We start from the raw sequence: 21,271 nt of genomic DNA on the forward strand, positions 1-21,271 counted from the left end.
ACTACCACCTCTGCCACTTTTTCGCTCAGGCACGCCCTGAAATTTACCCCTGCACTCCGCTGGCTTTACCAGCTGGCTCATTCGGATCCCCTACCGAGGCTAAGCTGCTCCGTCAATCCACCCATCAATCTCACCCTAAAGATGGCGATAACCAAGCGCGCTGGCAGAAACAAGGCCCACGCAGCCAATGAGCAGCCCCCCAAAAGGGCCGCCGTGAAGAAGGCGCAATTTGAAGCTACGAAGAAGAAGGAGGTGGGAGTCTCCGATCTCACACTGCTGTCCACCATTTCTGATGTGGCGATCAATGAGAATCTGGAAAAGCGTTTTCACAACGGGACCATCTACACGTATATTGGCCATGTGTTAATTTCAGTCAATCCATTCAGGGACCTCGGGATCTACAGCGATGCCGTTCTAGAGTCCTACAGAGGCAAAAACAGGCTGGAGGTTCCGCCTCATGTCTTTGCCATTGCGGAGTCAATGTATTACAACATGAGAGCATATGACGAGAACCAGTGTGTAATCATTTCCGGTGAGTCCGGTGCCGGAAAGACGGAGGCTGCCAAGCGCATCATGCAGTATGTGGCTGCTGTTTCCGGTGGAACATCGTCGTCTATCCAGCAGATCAAGGATATGGTCTTGGCCACAAACCCTTTGTTAGAGTCCTTTGGGTGTGCAAAGACACTGAGAAATGACAATTCATCCAGGCATGGTAAGTACCTCGAGATTCAGTTCAACAAGCTGTACGAGCCGGTGAGCGCACACATCACCAATTATCTGCTGGAGAAACAAAGAGTCGTGGGTCAGATTAAGAACGAGCGCAACTTCCACATTTTCTACCAATTCACCAAGGCTGCTTCTGAGAACTACAGAACGACCTATGGTGTTCAACAGCCAGAACAGTATGTCTACACTAGTGCGTCTGGATGCACCTCAGTCAGCTCTATCGACGACCCCAAAGACTTCGAGGACACTCTCAAGGCTATGCGCACCATTGGAATGACTCAGGAAGAGCAGGATGAACTTTTCAGTCTTCTTGCTGCTGTTCTGTGGATTGGAAATGTATCATTTGCCGAAGATGCCGAGGGAAACTCTACCATCAGAGACACCAGTGTCACGGACTTTGTTGCCTACTTGCTCCAGGTGGATTCACAGATCCTCTGTAAGTCTTTGACCGAGAGGACTCTTGAAACCAACCATGGTATGAAGAGAGGTTCCATCTACCACGTCCCCTTAAATATGACTCAGGCCACTGCTGTCAGGGATGCTCTTGCCAAAGGGATCTACAACAACCTCTTCGACTGGATTGTTGAGAGAGTAAATGCTTCGCTCAAAGGACTACAGCAGCATGTCAACAAGTCCATTGGTATTTTGGATATCTACGGGTTTGAGATCTTTGAACACAACTCCTTCGAGCAACTTTGCATCAACTACGTGAACGAGAAGTTGCAGCAGATTTTCATTGAGCTAACCTTGAAAAGTGAACAGGACGAGTATGTTCGCGAACAAATCCAATGGACGCCCATCAAGTACTTCAACAATAAGATTGTGTGTGATTTGATCGAGGCAAAGAGGCCACCGGGAATTTTTGCTGCCCTCAACGACGCCTGTGCTACTGCCCATGCCGATTCCGATGCTGCTGACCAGACATTTGCGCAGAGGCTCAACATGGTTGCCAACAATCCTCATTTTGAACTCAGACAGCAGAAGTTCATCATCAAGCACTACGCTGGTGATGTCACCTACGACTTCCACAATATGACCGACAAGAACAAGGATCAGATGCTCAAGGATCTGTTGGAGATGATCAAGACTTCATCCAAGCAGTTTTTGTTGTCTCTTTTCCCCGACGCCGTGGACACCAACTCGAAGAAAAGACCTCCAACTGCAGGTGACAAGATCAAGACTTCTGCCAATCTCTTGGTGGAGACCTTGTCGCAGGCTTCCCCCTCTTACATCAGAACCATCAAGCCAAACCAGAACAGATCCCCTAGCGAATATGACACCAAAGCCGTTTTGCACCAGGTTAAGTATCTGGGTCTGCAGGAAAACGTGAGAATTAGAAGAGCTGGTTTTGCGTATCGTCAAACGTTCGAAAAGTTTGCTGAGAGGTTCCACCTTCTTTCTACCAAGACATCTTATGCCGGGGAATATGTCTGGCAGGGTGATGCCAGAAGTGCTGTTAGTGTTATTCTGCAGGATGCGAACATTGCCTCCAGTGAATGGCAACTGGGAACCACCAAAGTATTCATCAAGAAGCCAGAAACGCTATTCAGTTTGGAGGAGATGAGAGAGAATTGGTGGGCCAATAAGGCTCGTGTAATCCAAAGAGCCTGTCGTCGCTATCTGTTCCAAAGATGGGAGTCTGCCAAGCTTATCCAGAAGACCTGGAGAGAGTACAAAGGCGGAAACAAGTTCGAGAAGCTCAGAGATTACGGCACATCACTTGTCATTAACAAGAAGGAGAGAAGACGGTTTTCCATGAACGGGTATAGAGCTTATATGGGTGATTATCTCAACTGTAATGACAAGTCCGGTTTCGGCAAGTTCTTATTAGGGGCCGCCAATATCACCGGGTTCGTTGTTTTCTCGCTGCGAGGTGAGACATTGCATGCCAAGTTTGGTAGATCATCAACGAGAGTTCCACGGATCTTCATTTTGACTACTACCACTTTCTTTATGATTGCTGAACAGGTGGTGGAGAGAAAGCTCCAGTATGTGAAGGAACTTGCGATTCCAGTCAACCAGATTGCTGGAGTATCTGTGTCGAATTTGCAGGATGATTGGATTGCTTTCAACTTGACTGGAGACACGCAACCAGATCCATTTTTCAATGTTTGTTTGAAGACCGAGCTAATTACGCATCTCAAAAACATGAACAGAAGCTTGAACATCAAGATCGGCCCCACTGTGGTTTACAACAAGAAGCCCAGAAAGCCTCACACCATCAAGTACCAGATCAATGAGGCTGCTCCCGAGCTCTCTGATTTGTACAAGTCTGGTACCGTTCAGGTGAAACGTGGGTTGCCAGCATCGTCTACATCCAAGCCTAGACCAAAGGGAATTGACAGACCTTACAGTGCTGCCAGAAGCTCTACAGCGACATACTCAGCCCCGCATACTTCAGCGGCACCTGTTTCCAGAGCGGCCACGTCTTCCAGACCTGCTCCTCCACCGGCTGTTAGCAGAAAGCCTGCACCACAGCCACATGCTTCTTCTGCGGCTCCTTCTGCGTCTGCTCAAGCGGTTTCTGCAGCAAGTGCGGCGTACTCACACACCCAAGCAACTCCTCAGAGAAAGATTAACAGGAAGCCTCCTCCTAAACAGCCCGTGGCTAGCTCGTCTGCCAAGGTGGCTCCTCCCCCTCCAGCAGCAAAGAGAAAGCCAGCAGCACCTACGCCGTCTCATTCAACTCCTGCTACTGCTAGTGTCACTCCAACACCCCCTCCACCTCCACCTCCACCTCCAGCCGCTGCTCCTGCATATCCAAAGTACAAAGCTGCATACGAGTTTGCTGGTTCGGGATCACCATCTGAGTTGCCTGTGGCCAAAGACCAGGTTGTGTATATTCTCAAGAAGGAAACTAACGGTTGGTGGCTCGGAAAGACTCTGGATACAGGCAAAGAGGGATGGGTCCCGGCAGCTTATGTTGTTGAATTTTCCGAATCTGTAACTCCAACCCCAGCTCCAGTTGCTTATTCCGCACCACAGGCCGCTTCCAATGGTAATGGAAACTCAAATGGAAACGGCAATCATCTGGCTGATGGACTGGCCCAGGCTTTAATTCAGAAGAAACAGGAGGAGTCTTCCTTGGCTGGAGGGCTTGCTGCTGCGATTCGGATGAAGGCTAGACGTGACAGTGATGATGAAGATGATGATGATGATGACGATTGGTGAACTCAACGTCTGCACAACAGGGCTACTTGTCGCTCTTGTACTTTATAATAAACGTTACTATCAAAATATACAATTCTATTTCCCGTTCCGTCTACTATGGCTGCCATCTGGCGAGCCGCGTAGTCTTATATAATACCCATAACTGAAAGCAACCAACCCTAACAAAAAGCAAACTAGGTGCACAATAGCATGTAAAAACGTGTGTCATAAAGCATGCATGAGATGAACAGTTTTGATCAAGCTGACTCATATTCCAATCAATCTGATCTTCCAATTTTCATTGCAACGACAACATCTCAAAGTCTTCGTTCGCATTCTGAATCAGTTTGGAGTTCCTCCTACTCGTGATCAACGGTGAGACAGCCCTTCTTTTGGAAGACAATGTCTCATCTTCTGCTTGTTTCCTCTTCACGCCGTGAATCACCTCCTGGAGCCTTCCTGTTATTCCCGCTGCTGGTGAGGGTGGTGCCTCTCCTACAGAGCTTCGTCTGTGGTTCCAGGCTTCGTTAGCTCGATTCACAATTTCATACCGTTTCAGATTATCATCCCGTTCAAGAGCCTCGTCGTCGTCCTTGAAGGAAAACGTCACCACTGCCTCGTGGCGAATCTCAGTATCCAAAGGAGATATCTCATTCTGTAACTCACGAGTGATCCTCTTGAGACTTTTCAAATGGGTCATCGCGGAGTTTCGCGTCATCAGCTTCTTGAAAATGATACTGGGTGATTTTGGTGGGTATGCCAGTGTCGCTGAAGGAGGCTTCCCCGCGTGAGAAGGTGTCAATTGTAAGGAATGGTATGGTGAGGACGATTCATCCGCGTCTGAGAACCGACTCACAGAAGGTGTATTCGGGGTCCGGTTCGGATCTCCAATCTCCATGCAAAACAGCGCTGGCGAGTTCTGCTTAGAGGAAGGTGCTGGTGACTCGATCGGCGTAGTCTGGTGCAACAGGGGTTCGAATCCAAGTCCGAAGAACCGTTTGTAGCCTGTGTCAGACTCAACAGAGGAGTCTGATTCCGAATCTGACTGTTCCAAGCCTGCATCCGTATCGGTCCGATGAGTTAACTTAGCATTTCTAGTGATCAGATCGTGGAAAGTCTCGCTGACGCCTAGACTGGACACAGAGGAGGATCTGGAGTCTATCGTTCGTATGTGTGAATGGTGGGGTGTGGACGTTGCCGCCATTAACGGAGTGCCACCTTTTCCACGGATGTTGATGGGCACAGACGACTCATCCGAGTGCATCTTGCTGGGCTATAGGATCTCACAGAGACTTTGGGTCTTGTCTGGAGGAGAAGAAGGATGAATGGTGGATCTACGCGCTAGAGAGAGGAAAATATTGGGGTAGTGTATGGGAGAACTGATGAGCCACGAAAAAAAGCGGGTGACATTGCTGCTGTCAAATTGGATAGAAACTTGGTGATTTTGAGGTTATGTTTCGGAAAAAAATGGTATCAATTAACTGCAGTTGACGTTGTTTTGAAGTAAAAAATATTACAATTATACATCTTGGAGGTGCAATGGCCCAGTGTTGAAGCACCCGCAATGTTTGGTGGGTGACAGGGTGTGGCAGAAATGGATTACACACGACTCGTAATGCACACAGTTTTACCAGTTCAAACACGCCAAAAACAGGATAATTCCTATACTGGTCGAGCAATATAAAACATTATTTCAGGACCATAGTATTTGCTTATCGCTAATTGACCCTAATTTGCTCTAATATTGCCTCATCGAAGCCTCCGTTCTCCCGGGCGTGCCTTGCCCAATCTCCCCCTCATTAGTAGTCCACTTTGCTAGCGGTAGTTCCTTTACCTGCGGAGAAATGTCCAGTCTGCTGTTACTTCAATCAAACATGCTATTTCCAAAGGTTTTGACAAGAGCTTTTTCTAGTACCACAATGGTGCAATTGAGAGCCCGAGCTTTGATTTACACACAGTACGGCGAGCCCATCGATGTGCTCAAGGTGCACTCGTACGAACTGCCTCAGGTTGGCACCAACCAATTGCTACTCCAACATCTTGCCGCGCCCATAAACCCCTCTGATATTAACCAGGTTCAGGGTGTATACCCATCCAAGCCTCCACTTACAACCGATCTTGGAACAGACGAACCCGCTGCAGTCGGTGGAAACGAAGGAGTTTTCCAGGTTCTGGAAGTTGGCTCCGGGGTCGAGGGTTATTCGAAAGGTGATTGGGTGATACCTGCCGATGTCAACTATGGAACTTGGAGAACTCACTCTGTGGCCGACAGCTCTAAAATGCTCAAACTACCCAAAGAAAAATTGTCTTTAAATCAGGCCGCAACTATAGCCGTGAACCCATGTTCGGCCTATCAGATGCTCAACTATTATGAATCATTGAAACCAGGTGATTGGTTCATTCAGAATGCTGGAAACTCACAGGTTGGTCGTGCAGCTATTCAGATCGGTAAGAAGATGGGGCTGAATTCAATTTCGATTGTCAGAAACAGAGACAATTTGCAAGAGCTAGTTGACGAGTTGACGGAGCTCGGAGCTACCCACGTGATCACTGAGGAACAGAACGAGTCTCGTGAATTTGGTGCCACCATAAAGTCGTGGACTAAGGGTTCACCCATCAAACTGGGTCTCAATGCAGTAGGTGGCTCCAATTGTACAGCCTTGGCCCGCAAGCTTGCAAACGATGCTACTCTTCTGACCTACGGAGGTATGTCTATGAAGCCTGTGATCATTCCTACTGGTCTTTTGATCTTCAAGAACTTGAACGTGAAAGGATTCTGGGTTACTGCCAATATCAAGCGTATTCCCAACTCCAGACAGGACTCGATCAATGAGGTGATCAAGCTGATGGACACTGGTGCTATCGTTGACACTCCAAACTCCGATAACTTTTTTGAGTTGAAAGATTCAGATGAGTCGCTTCTAAAGACATTCCAAACTGCGCTTACCAATTCTAAGAAGGGAAAGCAGATTGTTCTGTTTGAATGAAAAAGAAGGAAGTTGAGGGGAACATACAAACCACGCATGCCCATCTATACATTGATATATACTAGTAAATGATTGGATACGAAGGGCGATATTTGCAATCATGGAATATATATATATATACTGCTAAACACTCTTTTATACCTGCTCATGTTCACGCGCACTCTGTGTTCAACTGCCATTTTTCACAGGTTCAACAACCCCGGCCCGTTTTAATTGCCAGAAACTTCGGAAGTCTAATCTCACCATGTTCGAAACCACTCCATTTCACGCGAAAAATGTCAGCCAAGGCCGCTATATCAGCTTATAGGGAATCGTTGAGGGCGGTTTCCCTTGCCTTCAAAGGTATGTTTGGCGGTTTCCAAAAGCGTTCAGTGCAAGACTAACTATTTATCAAAGGCGATGTGGCGATGCAGAAAGCAGCTAAAGCCCAGATACGGAGCGCTGTTGAGTTGGCAAAAGACCCAGAAAACCCAGATAGATCGACAGAGGATCGTATCAAACATTTAAGAGATGTGTCCGAGTTCCTGCGGAGAAACATCGTTCAGGGCGAGAAGACCGCAGATGACAAATATCAGCTTCATATCCACAAGGATACCGAGTTGGGAGATAATGAGGACATCAAAAAGACGAAAAACACCTTGACTAACGAAGCGGCTGCTTCTGGTGGGTGCTGTGGCGGAGGAGATGTCACTTTAAAGGAGAAGAGAGCTTGAGAAGGTGAAATTGTATATATATGAAAGAGATGCCGGGTCTCCGGAGAAACGAGAGAACCTTCAAGGGTAACTTATTGTTCTATTGAATGTAGAGTTTATACAGAGACCATATCAGTGAAACCCGTTTCACCTTCCAATACATCGCATTGTCTCAACTAGACGTTACACCCTCAGGGATATGACATCCAGTCCAAGGTCTGTTGCCAAAACACTTCAAGCGAATCGCTGGGGGGCGCCTTCACAGAACGCGGCGATTCAGTCTCATCGCAGCTGTCCTGCGGCGTGGTGGTACTCAGTCCAAAGAAATCGTTTGGTTGTTTGGTGTCCGAAACAACTACATTGGGCGAAACGACTGCCCCAAGGGGCGAGTCCGCAGCATTGCGGTTGAACAGTGGTTGCATCAGCCTATCAAAAAAGGTAGTTCCTGTGGACTGTTTTGTTAGCAAAATGTTCTGCAATGACTTGATTGCGTCATTAGCGATTAGCTTTGTAGAACCAACGTTTGGTCCATTTGCGCCTCTAAGAAATTGGCACGTATCGTTGAGAATTGTCCAGATCTCGTGAGACATCTCCTCAGTGAGCTCCTTGAGATGGCTCACCACGTAAAAAAGCAGTACCGTGCATGCACTCTCGAGGTATGTGCAAATGAAGAGAATCGGCTGCCGCATCGGCACAGCACGGTTGAGGTCGATAACAAAACGCGCGAGCGTTATGGCCACCTTGACACTGCTCTCCGATCCTGACGTCAATAGCTGCTGGATCTCCGAGGTCGTCTCCGTAGAGGACAGTTTGAGATAAGCACAGAAGACCAGGAATGGTCGGAAGATAACCAGCTTCAAATACAAATAGTAAATGCGAATCCAGAACCATTCTCGGTTCCGGTAAATTGGGTTGTCAGCTGCTTTTGAGACATCAGAGGCACACATGTATGGCTCTGCTGTGCCGAAATACTCGTTATCAACTTTTTTGGATAGCATCTCAACACATGTGAACACCGACAGTAAATCCTTGTTTTTGTCATAAAGCTCGGAGTAAACCCGCGAGCAGATTCCGCCAAAGAACACCCGCATGCGCATGTGTTCATAGTGGATAGGAAACGGGTTTTCAGGCCATTCCTTCTCACACGCAAATGCGGGGCCATACATCTGTCCGGAAGGATAATCTTCGAGTCCTGATGGAGGCTTTCCAACGCAAAAACTCCAGTATTTGTCCCATTGCGAGATCGAGCACCAAGCTCGATGGCACTCCTTGTTGGCCTCAGTTGGCTGTTTGGAAATGTCAATTTTGTGCAGTCCAACGACGATCGCGGTGCGCACCGCGGTGCCGCTATGGACATATGAAAGTGAAGTGTCGCCAAGGTTCGCCTCTGCCAATGACATCAACAGCAACAAAACTGCAGCTGAGTAGCTCACTTCAGAAACACCTTTAGGCATGTATTCACGTGCAAGGTGGTAGAAGTCGCGAGCGAGTCCTGGACAGTCATCAGGGGACTCAGAGTCAAACCGCGTGGCTCCGGAGCCTATCGAGAGTAAGAGACATACTTTTGCAAGCAAAGCCTTGTCTACAGTTTTTCCCTCATAAGCAGCAAACCACACTTCGCGCAGCTCTTTCATGACGTTTTCAGTCTTGAAAAGAGGAATTGGCACATGCCATGTCTCAAAGTAGCCTTCTACAAGATCCACGGCTTTGGCCAGCGAGATATCGCAAACTCCAAAGACCCGGCTGGAGGTGTGGTCCTGGAGTTGCATCATCTTCATTCCGTAACGCTCGAGGCCCTGGCGCTCATCAACAAGCTCTACCTCAGAAGTGTTGAGGTCCAGAATTGCCAGTTGTCGTAAGTAATGGTTCAGCTGGTTAACAAAACTGAAGTTGCTCGCGGGGCCAAAATACTCCACGTTCGACGTATGCGGAGCCAAACCAACGGACATCAATTCCGGGATCTCAATGCGCGTATCACCACTGTGCCTCAAGTTCGGAATCTGTGGAGGTGGTGTCTGTGGCGTCTCAGTCTTGATATTTACAGAACTGGAACTGGAACTGGATCGTTTTTCACGGTAGAACTTCCGGAAAACACACCGTTCTCCGAAATGCTGACAATGACGGCAGACATCTCCACCAGAGCACTGAGAGAATGGTTTGTTAGTGGATGAGACAATAGGATAATGGATCTTATGATTGTCCAGGTCATTTGCAAACTTATTGAGAGGTCAGCATGCCTTTAAGATAATATGTTTAAGGTCACTGACAACGAGACAATTACAGATCACGGACTTCGACTCCTTACTCACCTTCACCTTACGGGCCCTGCAGTTCTCGCAAGCACGCGAAATTCGAACAGCTCTTCGCTGTTTGGTAGTCGAAATAAAAGACATCAGTGAAAGCACTGAAAAATCGGGTGTCTCATAAGTGTTTTGTAACAAGAAAGGAACAGCCAGTCGTCGAGATAAGACAAGACAAGAAAACAAGACAAAACGATATACGATCTCGCGATAAGAATGTGGGTTTTTGCACTACCTTGGCAGATATGCTGGTACTTTATGGAATGGAGTAATATATTGAAGCACAGCCTGAAGCAAGCATATAATGGATTTTATGTTATTCGATTAACTTCACTTCTGGACAATTTTATCTTATTCGTTAGTTGTGATTTATTAGAGTGGGTTGTTCCAGATCAGGTAATAATGTTCAACGCCGCACATGAAATGTCCTCAGTTTGAGGTTATCTATGTGTAGCGTGAATAATGACGTGCTGCCGAGTTATATAGTACCTTTATTGTGAGACATTGACTACACTTATTGAAGATTTACTCATTGATCCTTTACTTCTTTCGAATAAGATTATTCATCATTTACTAGAATTCCATAATTTTTCAGAATTGTCACCACTTCTGCATGCCATTTTGGGTTTATCTAAAGTCTTGAGTTCGACTATCTCTACACTTCAACTCATAGTATTTTTCAAAAACTGCTACACCAGAATCTTCATTATTTGTCTATATTTCCATATTTTCACCAATTTATGCTCAAAGTCAACTACTTTCGGGTATAGATCTCTACCAGACAAGTACACAACCCAATACACAGGGCTCACAACCAGTTTGATAATAATGAGAGTCAGACTCATGAGTCACTGCGGCGTTAGGTTCACACCTTTCCTCTATGTTTATTTCCTCATGTATGCTCTATTTTAGTCTGAAAAATGTCAGATAAAAGAAACACTCTTATATCCAAGAAGATGTCACGATTATTGAGACACCAGGCCGAGGCCGAAGGGCTCACCATTGATGCAGCAGGTTATGTGCCGTTGAATGAACTGCTTGCACATCCCCTTCTACGCAGCTTCAAAACAACGGAGGAGGATGTCAGACGAGTGATAGCAGCTGATGCCAAGCAGCGATACGGTCTCAAGGAAGATAATGGCGTGGTGACAGTTTGTGCATTTCAAGGACATAGCATGGCATCTGTTGGTGAGGTAGGACTCGAAGTTGTGGCTCCAGCAGACTGGCCCTCAATTCTTATCCATGGAACATATCGCGATAAGTTCAAAATGATCCAGGATTCCGGTCTCAGCCGTATGAAACGAAATCACATCCATTTGGCTTCGGGAATCCCGCAGTTTCTTCTTGAAAAATGGCAAGGTGAGGAGAGGCTCGAAGAGGTGGCCTCTGGATTGAGGAAGAGCTGCAATTGTCTTATTATTCTGGATATCGACAAAATGAAAATGTTACCTGGGATTGTGCTATACAGGAGTGAGAATGGTGTTTATTTGACCCCGGGGGTTGACGGAAGAATCCCAGCTGAATGTTTTAAGAAGGTGACTGATCAGAGGGGGATATCCCTATGAGGCAAAAAATGTGGAGGTGAGTTGTTCTGATCGTCGGATCTGCTGGTATGATTATACAACTGGAGACTTTTCAAAAGAATAATATATTTGCGGATGCTTTGACCTCAGAGGGAGAGACTCTACATGCACTACCCACCACGAAGGACTAGAACCATTGCCATATCTTTCGCAATTTCTGCTACAAAGCATTAAAAACAACAATTGAACATTTGCAAATGAAATATCTCGACCAAATCATAATATTTCACTCCAAGGCCTCATTATCTCCATCTCCAATCCGATCAACTCAAACGAGCACCCAAAAATTTCTTTCTACAACTTCCAAGTCTGTTCACAACAACAGTAAGAATAATGAATATAACTAGAAAACTTGAATATATAAAACCCATAGCGCAGTATCACCAACTCAGCTCTTCTCAAGATCAGGAGACTTAGAAGTCGAATACTTGATAGACTCACCCTTCGAGATCTTACCATCAATGACGTTCTCGGCCTCTTCTCCATCGACCAGAAGGTCACCCAAATTGGTCTTTGGACCGGTAAACCACTTGCGTGCATCGATAGCAAACCACAAAATAGCCAAGAGCATAGGTCCAAAGTACACAAGCACGGTCCAGTTCATCCATTCGGGTGTGTTATCAGCACCTCTGTACTCGGGGAAACACAGAATGGGGATCATTAACACCACAAAAGAACATGCAATGGTTCCAGACACAATAGACCAACGTCCCAGGTTCCATGGACCGGGCTTGAACGTGTTACGAGCATAAGTAATGCGCAGCAAAATGGGGAATGTGAAGGACATGAACGCTCCAAGCGCACCGACTGAAAAAATGGCATCAATGGCAGAACCACCGGCAAAAATAAGCAGGAGCAGCAATTGGCCAACAAACCAATTAAACCAAACAGCATTTACCGGAGTCTTGGTGATTGGGTGAACTTTAGCCCAGTAGCGCGAAAGCGGGAAACAACCATCACGAGAATAGGCGTAAGTCACACGAGAGGCTGCTACCTGACAGGCCTCACCCATACAGAACGAAGAAACAATCGTCATGGCAGTGGCAGTGTAGACCAGCTTTTTGTCCAAGCATTGAGACAAAAAGGTCACGAAAGGTTGTCCCAAAGAGTCGTTGATAGCAGCATCCACGTCCACAATGGCATAAGCAATGGCCAGTTGGAAGACGAAGCCAATGAGACCTCCAGTGGTGGCCGTTAGAACAATGGCCCGAGGAGTTGCAATTTGTGCATTGGAGCATTCCTCTGCCAAATGGAAGGGGGAATCATAGCCCGACATGGTCCAGATAACTGCCATGAAAGACATGAGAATGGCCATTCCGTCGGGCCACTCAGTGAAGTTGGTGATACCCCAGGCAGCAGAGTTGTCGTTGAACTTGCTAAGACCCTGGCTGCTTCTGTTGTCTCCGGCCAGGATCATGATAAAGACGATCAGCAGGAACATCAAGTTACAAGTGGAGCCAAAAGAATTGAACTTGGCGATCCACGCGGTGGGCATCGAAGAGATCACGGCATTGACCGTGGTCAGAGCCATCGTCAGCAGGTACGTCTGGCCGTTGGTTGGAGTAAAATCTGGATCATTGAAAGTCTTCAAAGCCAGAATCATGCAGGCTCCACCATAATCTACAGATGGTGCTCCGGTAATTTGGACCAGGTAATTGGACCAACCCACACACCACGAGAAGAATGGAGCCCACTTGGGAGGAGCCAATTGGGCCGTGGAGTAATAAAGACCTCCACTGGTAGGGAATGCCGAGGATAATTCAGCCATTGAGTTGGCAACACATTGAATACCAATCATGGCAATTAACCAGGCCCAGGTCAAACCTGCATTACCCGCATAACCAAGCGAATACCACATGGTGGATGCAATGGAGGGCAGCAGACCCAGCACCGAGAAAGAGACTCCGAAAGTGGTCCATAGCGAAAATTCTCTCTTGAACTCTTGTTTGTAACCGAGAGCAAGGATCACGGCCTCGTCTGAGTCAACGTCATGTTCGACTATGATTTTTTTGGAGTGGTGCGACAGCACGGATTGAACCCTGAAGTCGTCCACGGAGATTACCGTCGCCGTGGATCTGATCGGTTCAACGTCAGCCATGGTTATAATGCGGTGCAAAGGATTTGTGATACCAGGTTAATGGCTAGCAACTCTCAGAACAGATTTCGTGGTGTTTTAGTAACCTTAATGTCCTTGAAATAAGGTTCAGCTGAGAGATATATGCAAGGGTCACTCAGCAGAAGGCAGCACAGAAAGGCAGTAATGAGCAGCACTTCAGGCAGCACTTAAGGCGGTCAGACCAAAAAATATCCCAAGTAGGATCTGATGGTACTGCTGAGACGATCAAAGGTCTCGGCGAAAAAATTGAGTTGAATTTATTATAGTTAAATAATTAGACTCAGGTTTGGCAGCGTAGCCCATATATACACCATTGATTCTGCACGGCTCAGTTTCCCATTTGCTGCCGCGGATAAAGGAGATCTGACAGCATGCGCCCATAAGTTTAATGGCTTGGGAAAAATACGATGATCCAAGCGAAACTGTGCTGATAGGGGGATTTGAAAAAAGTCGGAACGATAAGCCTGTGGATTGCTGATATTGCAGGGGGTTGCATTACGGGCACATTCCGGGGATGAAATTCTGAAGCATAGCGAAACTGGGGAGAGGAATGTGTGCTGAAGGCCACGTCAAATCGCCCATATTTCCGTGAAATTCAAGCTTTGAGACAAGGAGATAATACAGCAAACGTTCCTATCCTCCCCAGCCATGTTTTCTGCTCCATCTGTAGCTCTGGTGTGCTAAATCACTGACCATCTCTATTGTTCCCCGATTTTACGCCAACCACTATCAAATGAAACGCCGGCGATAAGAACCTTTCCGAGGTTTATTCCGGGGTGTCTTCCTGTCTTCAGTTTCTCTGTTCCGCGGTGTCAACCTCCTCTATTTGTCGTGCACAGCCTAATGGTCACTTCATTTCCCTTTTTGGGGGGATTCGAGCCGAGGCAACGGCGCGGTTCCATTATAGGCTTATGCGCTTGAGGAAGCTTTTATCATTTGGGAGCCGCGCCAGGCAATGCAGCTTCTTTGGAGATTTTTTCGATGTTATCTTTTGTCTCGTGTCTGACATGTCTCGGTGTTCGAGTCAGCATTTGCAGCAAAACCGAGGTCGTCGGCCCTGCTACCAGAACTGCTCCACACCGGGCCGATGCCGATAGCGGGAGCCACCAAACTGGCGGTTTCGGGCGATTTGGCGCAAGTCTTGTCTCTGGCCCAAGGCCTATCTCTCAGTCGTAGATTCCTGAACTTTTGGTACATGTGCGCCACTCTGTCTTTCGGTCGCATTCTGCTATGCGAGTGTAGCCACGGGGACGGCGTCTTCAGCACCGATCCAGTGCTCGTATCATCCACATGCTCTTCGAAATGCCAACCGTCAAACATGCCTCTAAGTCCGGTGCCGATGGTGTTCCACCTCGCGCGCTCCACGAGCCGCTGAGTCAGTGAGGACACCGGTGAGTCCGCGGGCGATTCGGGGCTAGTTTTTTGGTTGGCGTGATACTGTGCAGTACATAAGATGTCTGTTTCGCTTGAAACCAGAAGAGATGGGCCAATCGTGTGGAACAACATGGTTGTGAATTGGCGGCGACATGCGGGTTGAGAATTGTGCGGCTTAAGAATATACGGCGGAAGTGTGTGGATCAAACCAGAATGCCTTCAAGGTCGTGTAAGGGATAATAACGGTATGAATGGCGGGACTTCTTGGATGCAGAAGACATCCCAACTTTCTTGTAAGCACTTGGTTGTAAAAACACTGAACTGGTCTGATTAAGAACGGCTTATTCAGATTCTTTGAATGCTGGTTTTGTATTTTCGAGAAAACAAGCATCCTGGCGCTCTTGTGGCTTGGGTACGTTACATCGAAACATCGCTAGTTTGAGACAGCGCGATGCAAATCGAACGAGTGGGTCTTTGAATTTGAACAATTTCCTTTGAAAGCCATAGTATCTGTCATGTTATCACTAAGAAGCACGATCTACTTACCTTTTCGTAGTCTGTTCATGGCCAGCCGCCCCAGATGGTGCGGCTCAACATAGGTTGTGCGTAACCGAAAATGACGTCTCAGTCCTGCACCACATCACGTGCCAGCAGCGCCCCCGAGAGCCTCCCACAAGAATCAGCATAAACCAGTCAATACCATACCAAATAACTACTCCAGCAACCAAAGGGCATTGGCCAAGGCATAAGCCACTTCTCCCAAAATCCTTCTCCATCACAAACATGCCACCAGCCATTCTCACCCCGATGCACCGCCTTCTTCAAGTCTGAGCCTTAAAGGTAGTGTACCATACCAAATCCCAATTGGAATTCGTATGCCCCGTTTATTGTTCCAAGGCCAGACGCCAGGTGTTGAAGTTTACAACAACCCAACCATTCATCCTGGAAACGAGCCAGGAAAGACTGACTTTTGCCACAGACCTGCAATTGGACCGTGTTGCTTACAGACCGCTTTCTTGTCGATTGTTTTTTGCTGCTTTTGACGGATATCCACACAGTCCAGCGTGGGGCCTTTGGAAGCATCTACTAAGTCCACGTTTCAACCAGTGATTCCGGTTTTTCTCGCCTTCAGAGTCCGGGTGAAAGGTGCCAGCACTTTTCTGAGAGTCTTACCATAAGAACCATTCTTTTTCCACGGTACCGGAACTGTTTATTGGCAAGGTTGTCTCGTTGAAGTTGCTCCAGCCCACAGTAGGCTTTGCGTTGATACAAGGCCTGTTTTGCTGTTTTAACCCATTTTTGATCGGATTTTTGGTCTTTTGCATCTCTGTGACACACACACATGTCACTTCCGAATTATGCCGAAAGGCGCGATAGTATGGCCACGGGAGACGAAATGGATATCATAGACGACTACGGAGATTACCCAGAGACACAGCATGATTCGAGTCAATACACTTCCGACGAAGACTACGATGTTGCAGATGCCAGCAATGATGAGGAGGATGGTAGTTTGGGACGAAGCCTTGACCAAAAGGCCATGGGATCATCTTCAACGCTGGATTCGCAGGAGTACACAGCCCCCACGTCCATAACGAATGGAAGGCGGCTCAACGTGGTCTCCAACTCGTCATTAGAATGGGCCGGATCTGAGTCAGCGTTGGATTCGCCTCTTGATTCGACATCTTCGCTGGGTTATAATGGTGGTAGTGATGCTATGGACATGGATCAGCCCCCCAACGCCGAGGAATGGCAAGTCCGAGGCGCCGCACAGGCGTCGAAAGCCGAAATCGACGATGACGGAGTCGTTTCCTCCAGAATCCTGCGCAAGACAATCAAGGACTTCCGTTTAGGCAAAGAATTGGGCGAGGGCTCATACTCTACGGTGGTTCTAGCCACCGATAAGACAACGGCTCGGCAGTTTGCAGTGAAAATCCTGGACAAGAAGCACATAATTCGTGAGAAGAAAGTGAAGTATGTGAACATCGAAAAGAACGCTCTCAATCGGCTTGGAAAACGTGATGGAATCATCCACCTTTTCCATACGTTCCAGGATATAGCCAGTCTGTACTTTGTGCTTGATTATGCGCCCAATGGCGAGCTTCTGACGCTTATCAAGCGTTTTGGCTCACTCAACGAAGAGTGTGTTCGCTACTATTCAGCACAAATTGTGGATGCCGTCAAGTACATGCACGACAACGGCGTGATCCACCGAGATTTGAAACCAGAGAACATCTTGATAGACTCCGAAGGCAGAATCCAAATCACTGATTTTGGCACGGCTAAGATGCTCGACCAAAAAGAGGACGGATCGTATCCTCTGGATTGCAGAGCTACTTCCTTTGTCGGCACAGCTGAATACGTTTCTCCAGAGCTGCTGAATGACAAACACTGTGGGAAGGCCTGCGATATATGGGCTTTCGGATGTATCGTGTACCAGATGATTGCTGGAAAGCCTCCTTTCAAGGCCACAAATGAGTACCTGACTTTTCAAAAGGTGTGTAAGGTCCAGTTTGCATTTTCTGCCGGATTTCCCATGATCGTTCGTGATCTGGTGAAACGGATTCTGGTACTGAAACCGAGAGACCGTATCACGCTGCGCGGGATTCAACAGCATTGGTTCTATAACCAGGTTGATTGGAATGATCATGCTTCCATATGGAACTCCAAACCACCAGAAATTGCACCATACAAGATTTCGGCCAAATCTATGATGCCGATCCCGGAATTGGCCAACAAGCCCTTTCCAAACGCGTCCAGTGTATCTTTAAAGCCACCAGCATCCAAAGCTTTTGGTTCAAACAGCAGGAGCGGTTCTTCATCTTCAATTGCCGCCAAGGAGTCTGTTATGAGTTCTTATGGCTTGCCACTTCAGCCAATAGCCAATTCATCACCGTCTCTTTTAGTCAACGGAACTGCTTCATCGTCATCATCAGCCTCCGCTTCTACCATTACTGCAAAGCCAGCTGATACAACTGCTCAGTCGGTCAAGAAAAAGCCTACAGCCAAAACCGCCTCTACAGCAGCAGCTGCAGCGCTCATGAAGAAGCCAGCCGAGATTATGCTTTCTTCTCCGAGTGATCTGTCAGTCCGCAAAACCCCTTATTCACAGCCATCACAAACGATAGATTACATCCCCGGAACAAATATTCCTCGACCGGTATTGAACACACGGATATCTACTCAGTCCTCATCCAGTTCCCGTTCGAACTCGAACTCAAACTCGAATTCGAAGAAAAAGCCTCCTGGCACACCAAAACCGAAGTCACGCCTAAGCTCAGGTGCGCAGACTGCGGAACCAGCACCGATGAGTGTTTTGGATCTTGCCTGGGCCAGCTTTTTCAAGAATTCACGCGAGCGTGTTCTCAAGGTAGGAAATGTGAAGGTCTTCAAGTACACTACTGACCAGTTTGAGAAGAAGTATCGTGGTCAATTGGCCGAGTCACCGCTTGGATATCGTTCTCGTGAGAATTCGTCATCGTCAACTAGTCTTTTGACTCAAGTTGCTCATGGATCTCACACCGGATTTCGCAGACCCAGTGGGAACGGAAGTTCACTGACGAACTACGTTTCCACAATCGCTGAGGACGCCGACGATGATGCCGTCACATTCAACGATTCAAACGACAATGAAACCGAGAAGGAGGAATCGGCCAAAGAGGAGTTTCATGATAAAGCTTCGCACAAATTGAAGCGGTTCTTTGGCGCTTCGGTTCATCATCTCACCCCACAGGAGAACACTGCAAAACAACGGACTATGTTAGTCACAACCCTCGGTCGTGCGATGATGTTCATACAGAATCACGAGAAGGGTAAGCAGAAGTACCAACTGACCGCAGAGGTGGATCTTACCAATACTCATGTCCGTTTCAAGGAGGTGATAGGCGACAGAAAGGCGAAAAACCTAATTATATCAGGAATTTTTGCGATAGAATCGCTCAGGACGACATTCGCGTTTGAAGTCGAGAAACAGGAGGTTTCTGTTTGGACAAATGCCCTGGCAAAGTCGCGAATCTCGGAGCTGGAACGCAAGTTGGCTAGTTCCGACACAATTTTAAGCAGCGACGAGACTGCGATTCTGGCTGCCACCATGGCAATCACATCGAATCCCGGTTCACCCCGTATGGAAGAAGATCTGATTGGACTTCAGCTGACTCCAGTTTCGCCGATTTTTGGGGAGGACTCGCTCAAGAACCTGTTTCAGGAGACCAACAAACCAGCCTCACCACCACCTCGCAACTCGACTGAGGTCGACCCAAAAACGCGCACAAGGCATCGCAGGCCACCACAGCAAGCTCAACGCACCGAGAACGGCCACAACTTCATGTCCACTATGAGACAGACCTCAGAAACTCAAAGCGCGGCTCCGAGGCACGCAGAACAATCAGAGGACACGCGTCGTGTGATCTCCAGTAATACTCCTCTTATATCCGCAGCAATCAACAAGGCTATTTCGAACCAGAACCAAGGCTCTTTGCATGTTCAGGAGCCGCCCAGGAGATCCAGCTGGAAAGCCAGTGAGACGAGCAGACCGTCATCACCGGTAGAGAGAAGCGGAGTTCCACGCATGGTCACTAGCATGAATTCACGGTTTTTGGCACGGTCAAACAGGAAGAAGAAGTGAAAATTGAAGGAACGAGCAAAAGTATTATAGTTGTTATTACAGACATCAAAAGGGTTAAGAGCATTTTCTACAACTGTTGTATGATCCCAAGCTTTGCGCTATAATGAATTGTAATGTCCTTATATTGGCCATTTTCCATAAATAGATCCCCAGGGCCGTACAATGATCAAAAAACCTGATCCCTCAGCGTAATATCGGCTGGGTTGATCGTCCCGTCAGTTTCTTCATTCCTTATCACTATCTAATCCATCAGACGTGTACAACCGAATCACAAAGGTAGTGCACCAAGTTTAACATTTCGCAGTCACATTTGCAGTCTCATATCTACTCACCATCCCAGTGTAAACTCCATCCTTAATAACATTGAATCGTGCACCAACAAACCAGTCCCAATCTGAAAGCGGAGGAAGTGCACCACCCACAAAATTTGCATTGCGAGAGGGTTACGGTGTGTGCGAAGAGGGGCCCTTTCTTCCGTTGGAGAAAAAAAAGAAGCTGAAAAACTCTCTTCACAGATCAACAGTTTATCACCACATATATATCAAAGATGGCTAAGTTTATCAAGTCAGGCAAAGTTGGTATGTACCGTCTTTACAGTTTATCAGGGAGGTTTCGTTTGATATGAGGTGCTTCGAAGAACGGAGGAGATTTTTCACCACGGATTCAATGGCTCTAGCAAGAACACTGAACACGTAGAAACAAACAGAAGCAAGCAGAAAAACAAGTCAAATCCACTGCACGAACATCATTCAAACACCAACTATGCGTTGCATTCACACTGTTGATTGAAGTTTGCGAACCAGCATGACCCAAGGTGAAGTTTGCGACATTTGTGAAAACCAATAGCCTGAGACTTTGTGTTGTCACTCTGTTCATGAACTGGAACCTCCCACCTCCATTCATTTACACAATTTACTAACTTTTCATAGCCGTTGTTGTCCGTGGCCGTTTCGCCGGTAAGAAGGTTGTCATCGTGAAACCACACGACGATGGTACCAAGGCCCACCCATTCCCACATGCCATAGTTGCCGGTGTCGAGAGACAACCACTCAAGGTGACCAAGGGTATGGGCGCCAAGAAGGTTGCCAAGAGAACCAAGATCAAGCCATTTGTCAAGCTTGTCAACTACAACCACTTGATGCCAACCCGTTACACCTTTGACGTCGAGTCTTTCAAGAGCGTCGTTTCTGGTGAGGCTTTGGAGGAGCCATCCCAGCGTGAGGAGGCCAAGAAGGCGTTGAAGAAGGCTTTCGAGGAGAGACACCAGAGCGGTAAGAACAAGTGGTTCTTCACCAAGCTTGCTTTCTAAGTGCCCTTTTTCCCCTTCTGCCAAATCATAAAACCCACCATGTTTCTCTCTAATATTACATTAAAAGTTATAATTAGGTATTAGGAAAAAAAGAAAAATTCGGATAAAACGAAGAAGAGGATATCTTTATGTAGATACGTGATTGATGCTACTACGAATATCTTTTGATTGGAACATTTCAACTGCTTAGCTGAATACTAGTACCACCTTCCTGTGATCTCGTGCTAAAGTGTCAAGATGGTGAAAGATTCCCCAGAGGTTACCCTGCTGAGGCGGTACACGACATTTATGACCGGGTAAACAGTTTGGTTTCAAGATGGTTAAGATCAGATAGACCGAGTCCGAGGTCTACACCCACTGGGCTATTGAAGAATCGAAAAAATAATCAGTAGCTCGTTACAGATAAAAAG

The 21,271-nt window shown here is 47.2% G+C and overlaps 11 protein-coding genes across 11 annotated transcripts, besides 1 other annotated feature; 7 read left to right on the forward strand and 4 right to left on the reverse strand.

The window, feature by feature from the left end:
- Positions 1–141: 141 nt before the first annotated feature.
- Positions 142–3,897, forward strand: KUCA_T00004876001 (uncharacterized protein; the record flags this gene model as incomplete). The annotated part of the gene is made up of 1 exon (XM_022606005.1): positions 142–3,897. One exon carries the CDS (start codon positions 142–144, stop codon positions 3,895–3,897), a length of 3,756 nt encoding a protein of 1,251 aa, XP_022460881.1.
- A 277-nt stretch (positions 3,898–4,174) lies between these two features.
- KUCA_T00004877001 (uncharacterized protein) lies at positions 4,175–5,140 on the reverse strand (the record flags this gene model as incomplete). The annotated part of the gene is made up of 1 exon (XM_022606006.1): positions 4,175–5,140. The coding sequence occupies one exon, from the start codon at positions 5,138–5,140 to the stop codon at positions 4,175–4,177; it is 966 nt and encodes a 321-aa protein (XP_022460882.1).
- Positions 5,141–5,720: 580 nt separating this feature from the next.
- KUCA_T00004878001 (uncharacterized protein) lies at positions 5,721–6,863 on the forward strand (the record flags this gene model as incomplete). Its single annotated transcript, XM_022606009.1, has 1 exon — positions 5,721–6,863. One exon carries the CDS (start codon positions 5,721–5,723, stop codon positions 6,861–6,863), a length of 1,143 nt encoding a protein of 380 aa, XP_022460883.1.
- A 275-nt stretch (positions 6,864–7,138) lies between these two features.
- On the forward strand, positions 7,139–7,246 carry KUCA_T00004879001 (uncharacterized protein; the record flags this gene model as incomplete). The annotated part of the gene is made up of 1 exon (XM_022606010.1): positions 7,139–7,246. The coding sequence occupies one exon, from the start codon at positions 7,139–7,141 to the stop codon at positions 7,244–7,246; it is 108 nt and encodes a 35-aa protein (XP_022460884.1).
- Positions 7,247–7,270: 24 nt separating this feature from the next.
- KUCA_T00004880001 (uncharacterized protein) lies at positions 7,271–7,576 on the forward strand (the record flags this gene model as incomplete). Its single annotated transcript, XM_022606011.1, has 1 exon — positions 7,271–7,576. The coding sequence occupies one exon, from the start codon at positions 7,271–7,273 to the stop codon at positions 7,574–7,576; it is 306 nt and encodes a 101-aa protein (XP_022460885.1).
- Positions 7,577–7,746: 170 nt separating this feature from the next.
- Positions 7,747–9,504, reverse strand: KUCA_T00004881001 (uncharacterized protein; the record flags this gene model as incomplete). The annotated part of the gene is made up of 1 exon (XM_022606012.1): positions 7,747–9,504. The coding sequence occupies one exon, from the start codon at positions 9,502–9,504 to the stop codon at positions 7,747–7,749; it is 1,758 nt and encodes a 585-aa protein (XP_022460886.1).
- A 1,271-nt stretch (positions 9,505–10,775) lies between these two features.
- Positions 10,776–11,420, forward strand: KUCA_T00004882001 (uncharacterized protein; the record flags this gene model as incomplete). Its single annotated transcript, XM_022606013.1, has 1 exon — positions 10,776–11,420. The coding sequence occupies one exon, from the start codon at positions 10,776–10,778 to the stop codon at positions 11,418–11,420; it is 645 nt and encodes a 214-aa protein (XP_022460887.1).
- Positions 11,421–11,826: 406 nt separating this feature from the next.
- Positions 11,827–13,536, reverse strand: KUCA_T00004883001 (uncharacterized protein; the record flags this gene model as incomplete). The annotated part of the gene is made up of 1 exon (XM_022606014.1): positions 11,827–13,536. One exon carries the CDS (start codon positions 13,534–13,536, stop codon positions 11,827–11,829), a length of 1,710 nt encoding a protein of 569 aa, XP_022460888.1.
- A 1,002-nt stretch (positions 13,537–14,538) lies between these two features.
- Positions 14,539–15,060, reverse strand: KUCA_T00004884001 (uncharacterized protein; the record flags this gene model as incomplete). Its single annotated transcript, XM_022606015.1, has 1 exon — positions 14,539–15,060. The coding sequence occupies one exon, from the start codon at positions 15,058–15,060 to the stop codon at positions 14,539–14,541; it is 522 nt and encodes a 173-aa protein (XP_022460889.1).
- Positions 15,061–16,270: 1,210 nt separating this feature from the next.
- KUCA_T00004885001 (uncharacterized protein) lies at positions 16,271–19,552 on the forward strand (the record flags this gene model as incomplete). Its single annotated transcript, XM_022606016.1, has 1 exon — positions 16,271–19,552. The coding sequence occupies one exon, from the start codon at positions 16,271–16,273 to the stop codon at positions 19,550–19,552; it is 3,282 nt and encodes a 1,093-aa protein (XP_022460890.1).
- Positions 19,553–20,099: 547 nt separating this feature from the next.
- Positions 20,100–20,177: a sequence feature (Short protein (KUCA_T00004886001, CDK28901.1) was converted to a misc_feature.).
- A 179-nt stretch (positions 20,178–20,356) lies between these two features.
- Positions 20,357–20,861, forward strand: KUCA_T00004887001 (uncharacterized protein; the record flags this gene model as incomplete). The annotated part of the gene is made up of 2 exons (XM_022606017.1): positions 20,357–20,366; positions 20,482–20,861. The coding sequence occupies 2 exons, from the start codon at positions 20,357–20,359 to the stop codon at positions 20,859–20,861; spliced, it is 390 nt and encodes a 129-aa protein (XP_022460891.1).
- Positions 20,862–21,271: the final 410 nt, after the last annotated feature.

Source organism: Kuraishia capsulata, genomic scaffold (genome assembly GCF_000576695.1).
Source record: "Kuraishia capsulata CBS 1993 genomic scaffold, Kuraishia_capsulata_scaffold_6, whole genome shotgun sequence".
Lineage (NCBI taxonomy): Eukaryota > Fungi > Ascomycota > Pichiomycetes > Pichiales > Pichiaceae > Kuraishia > Kuraishia capsulata.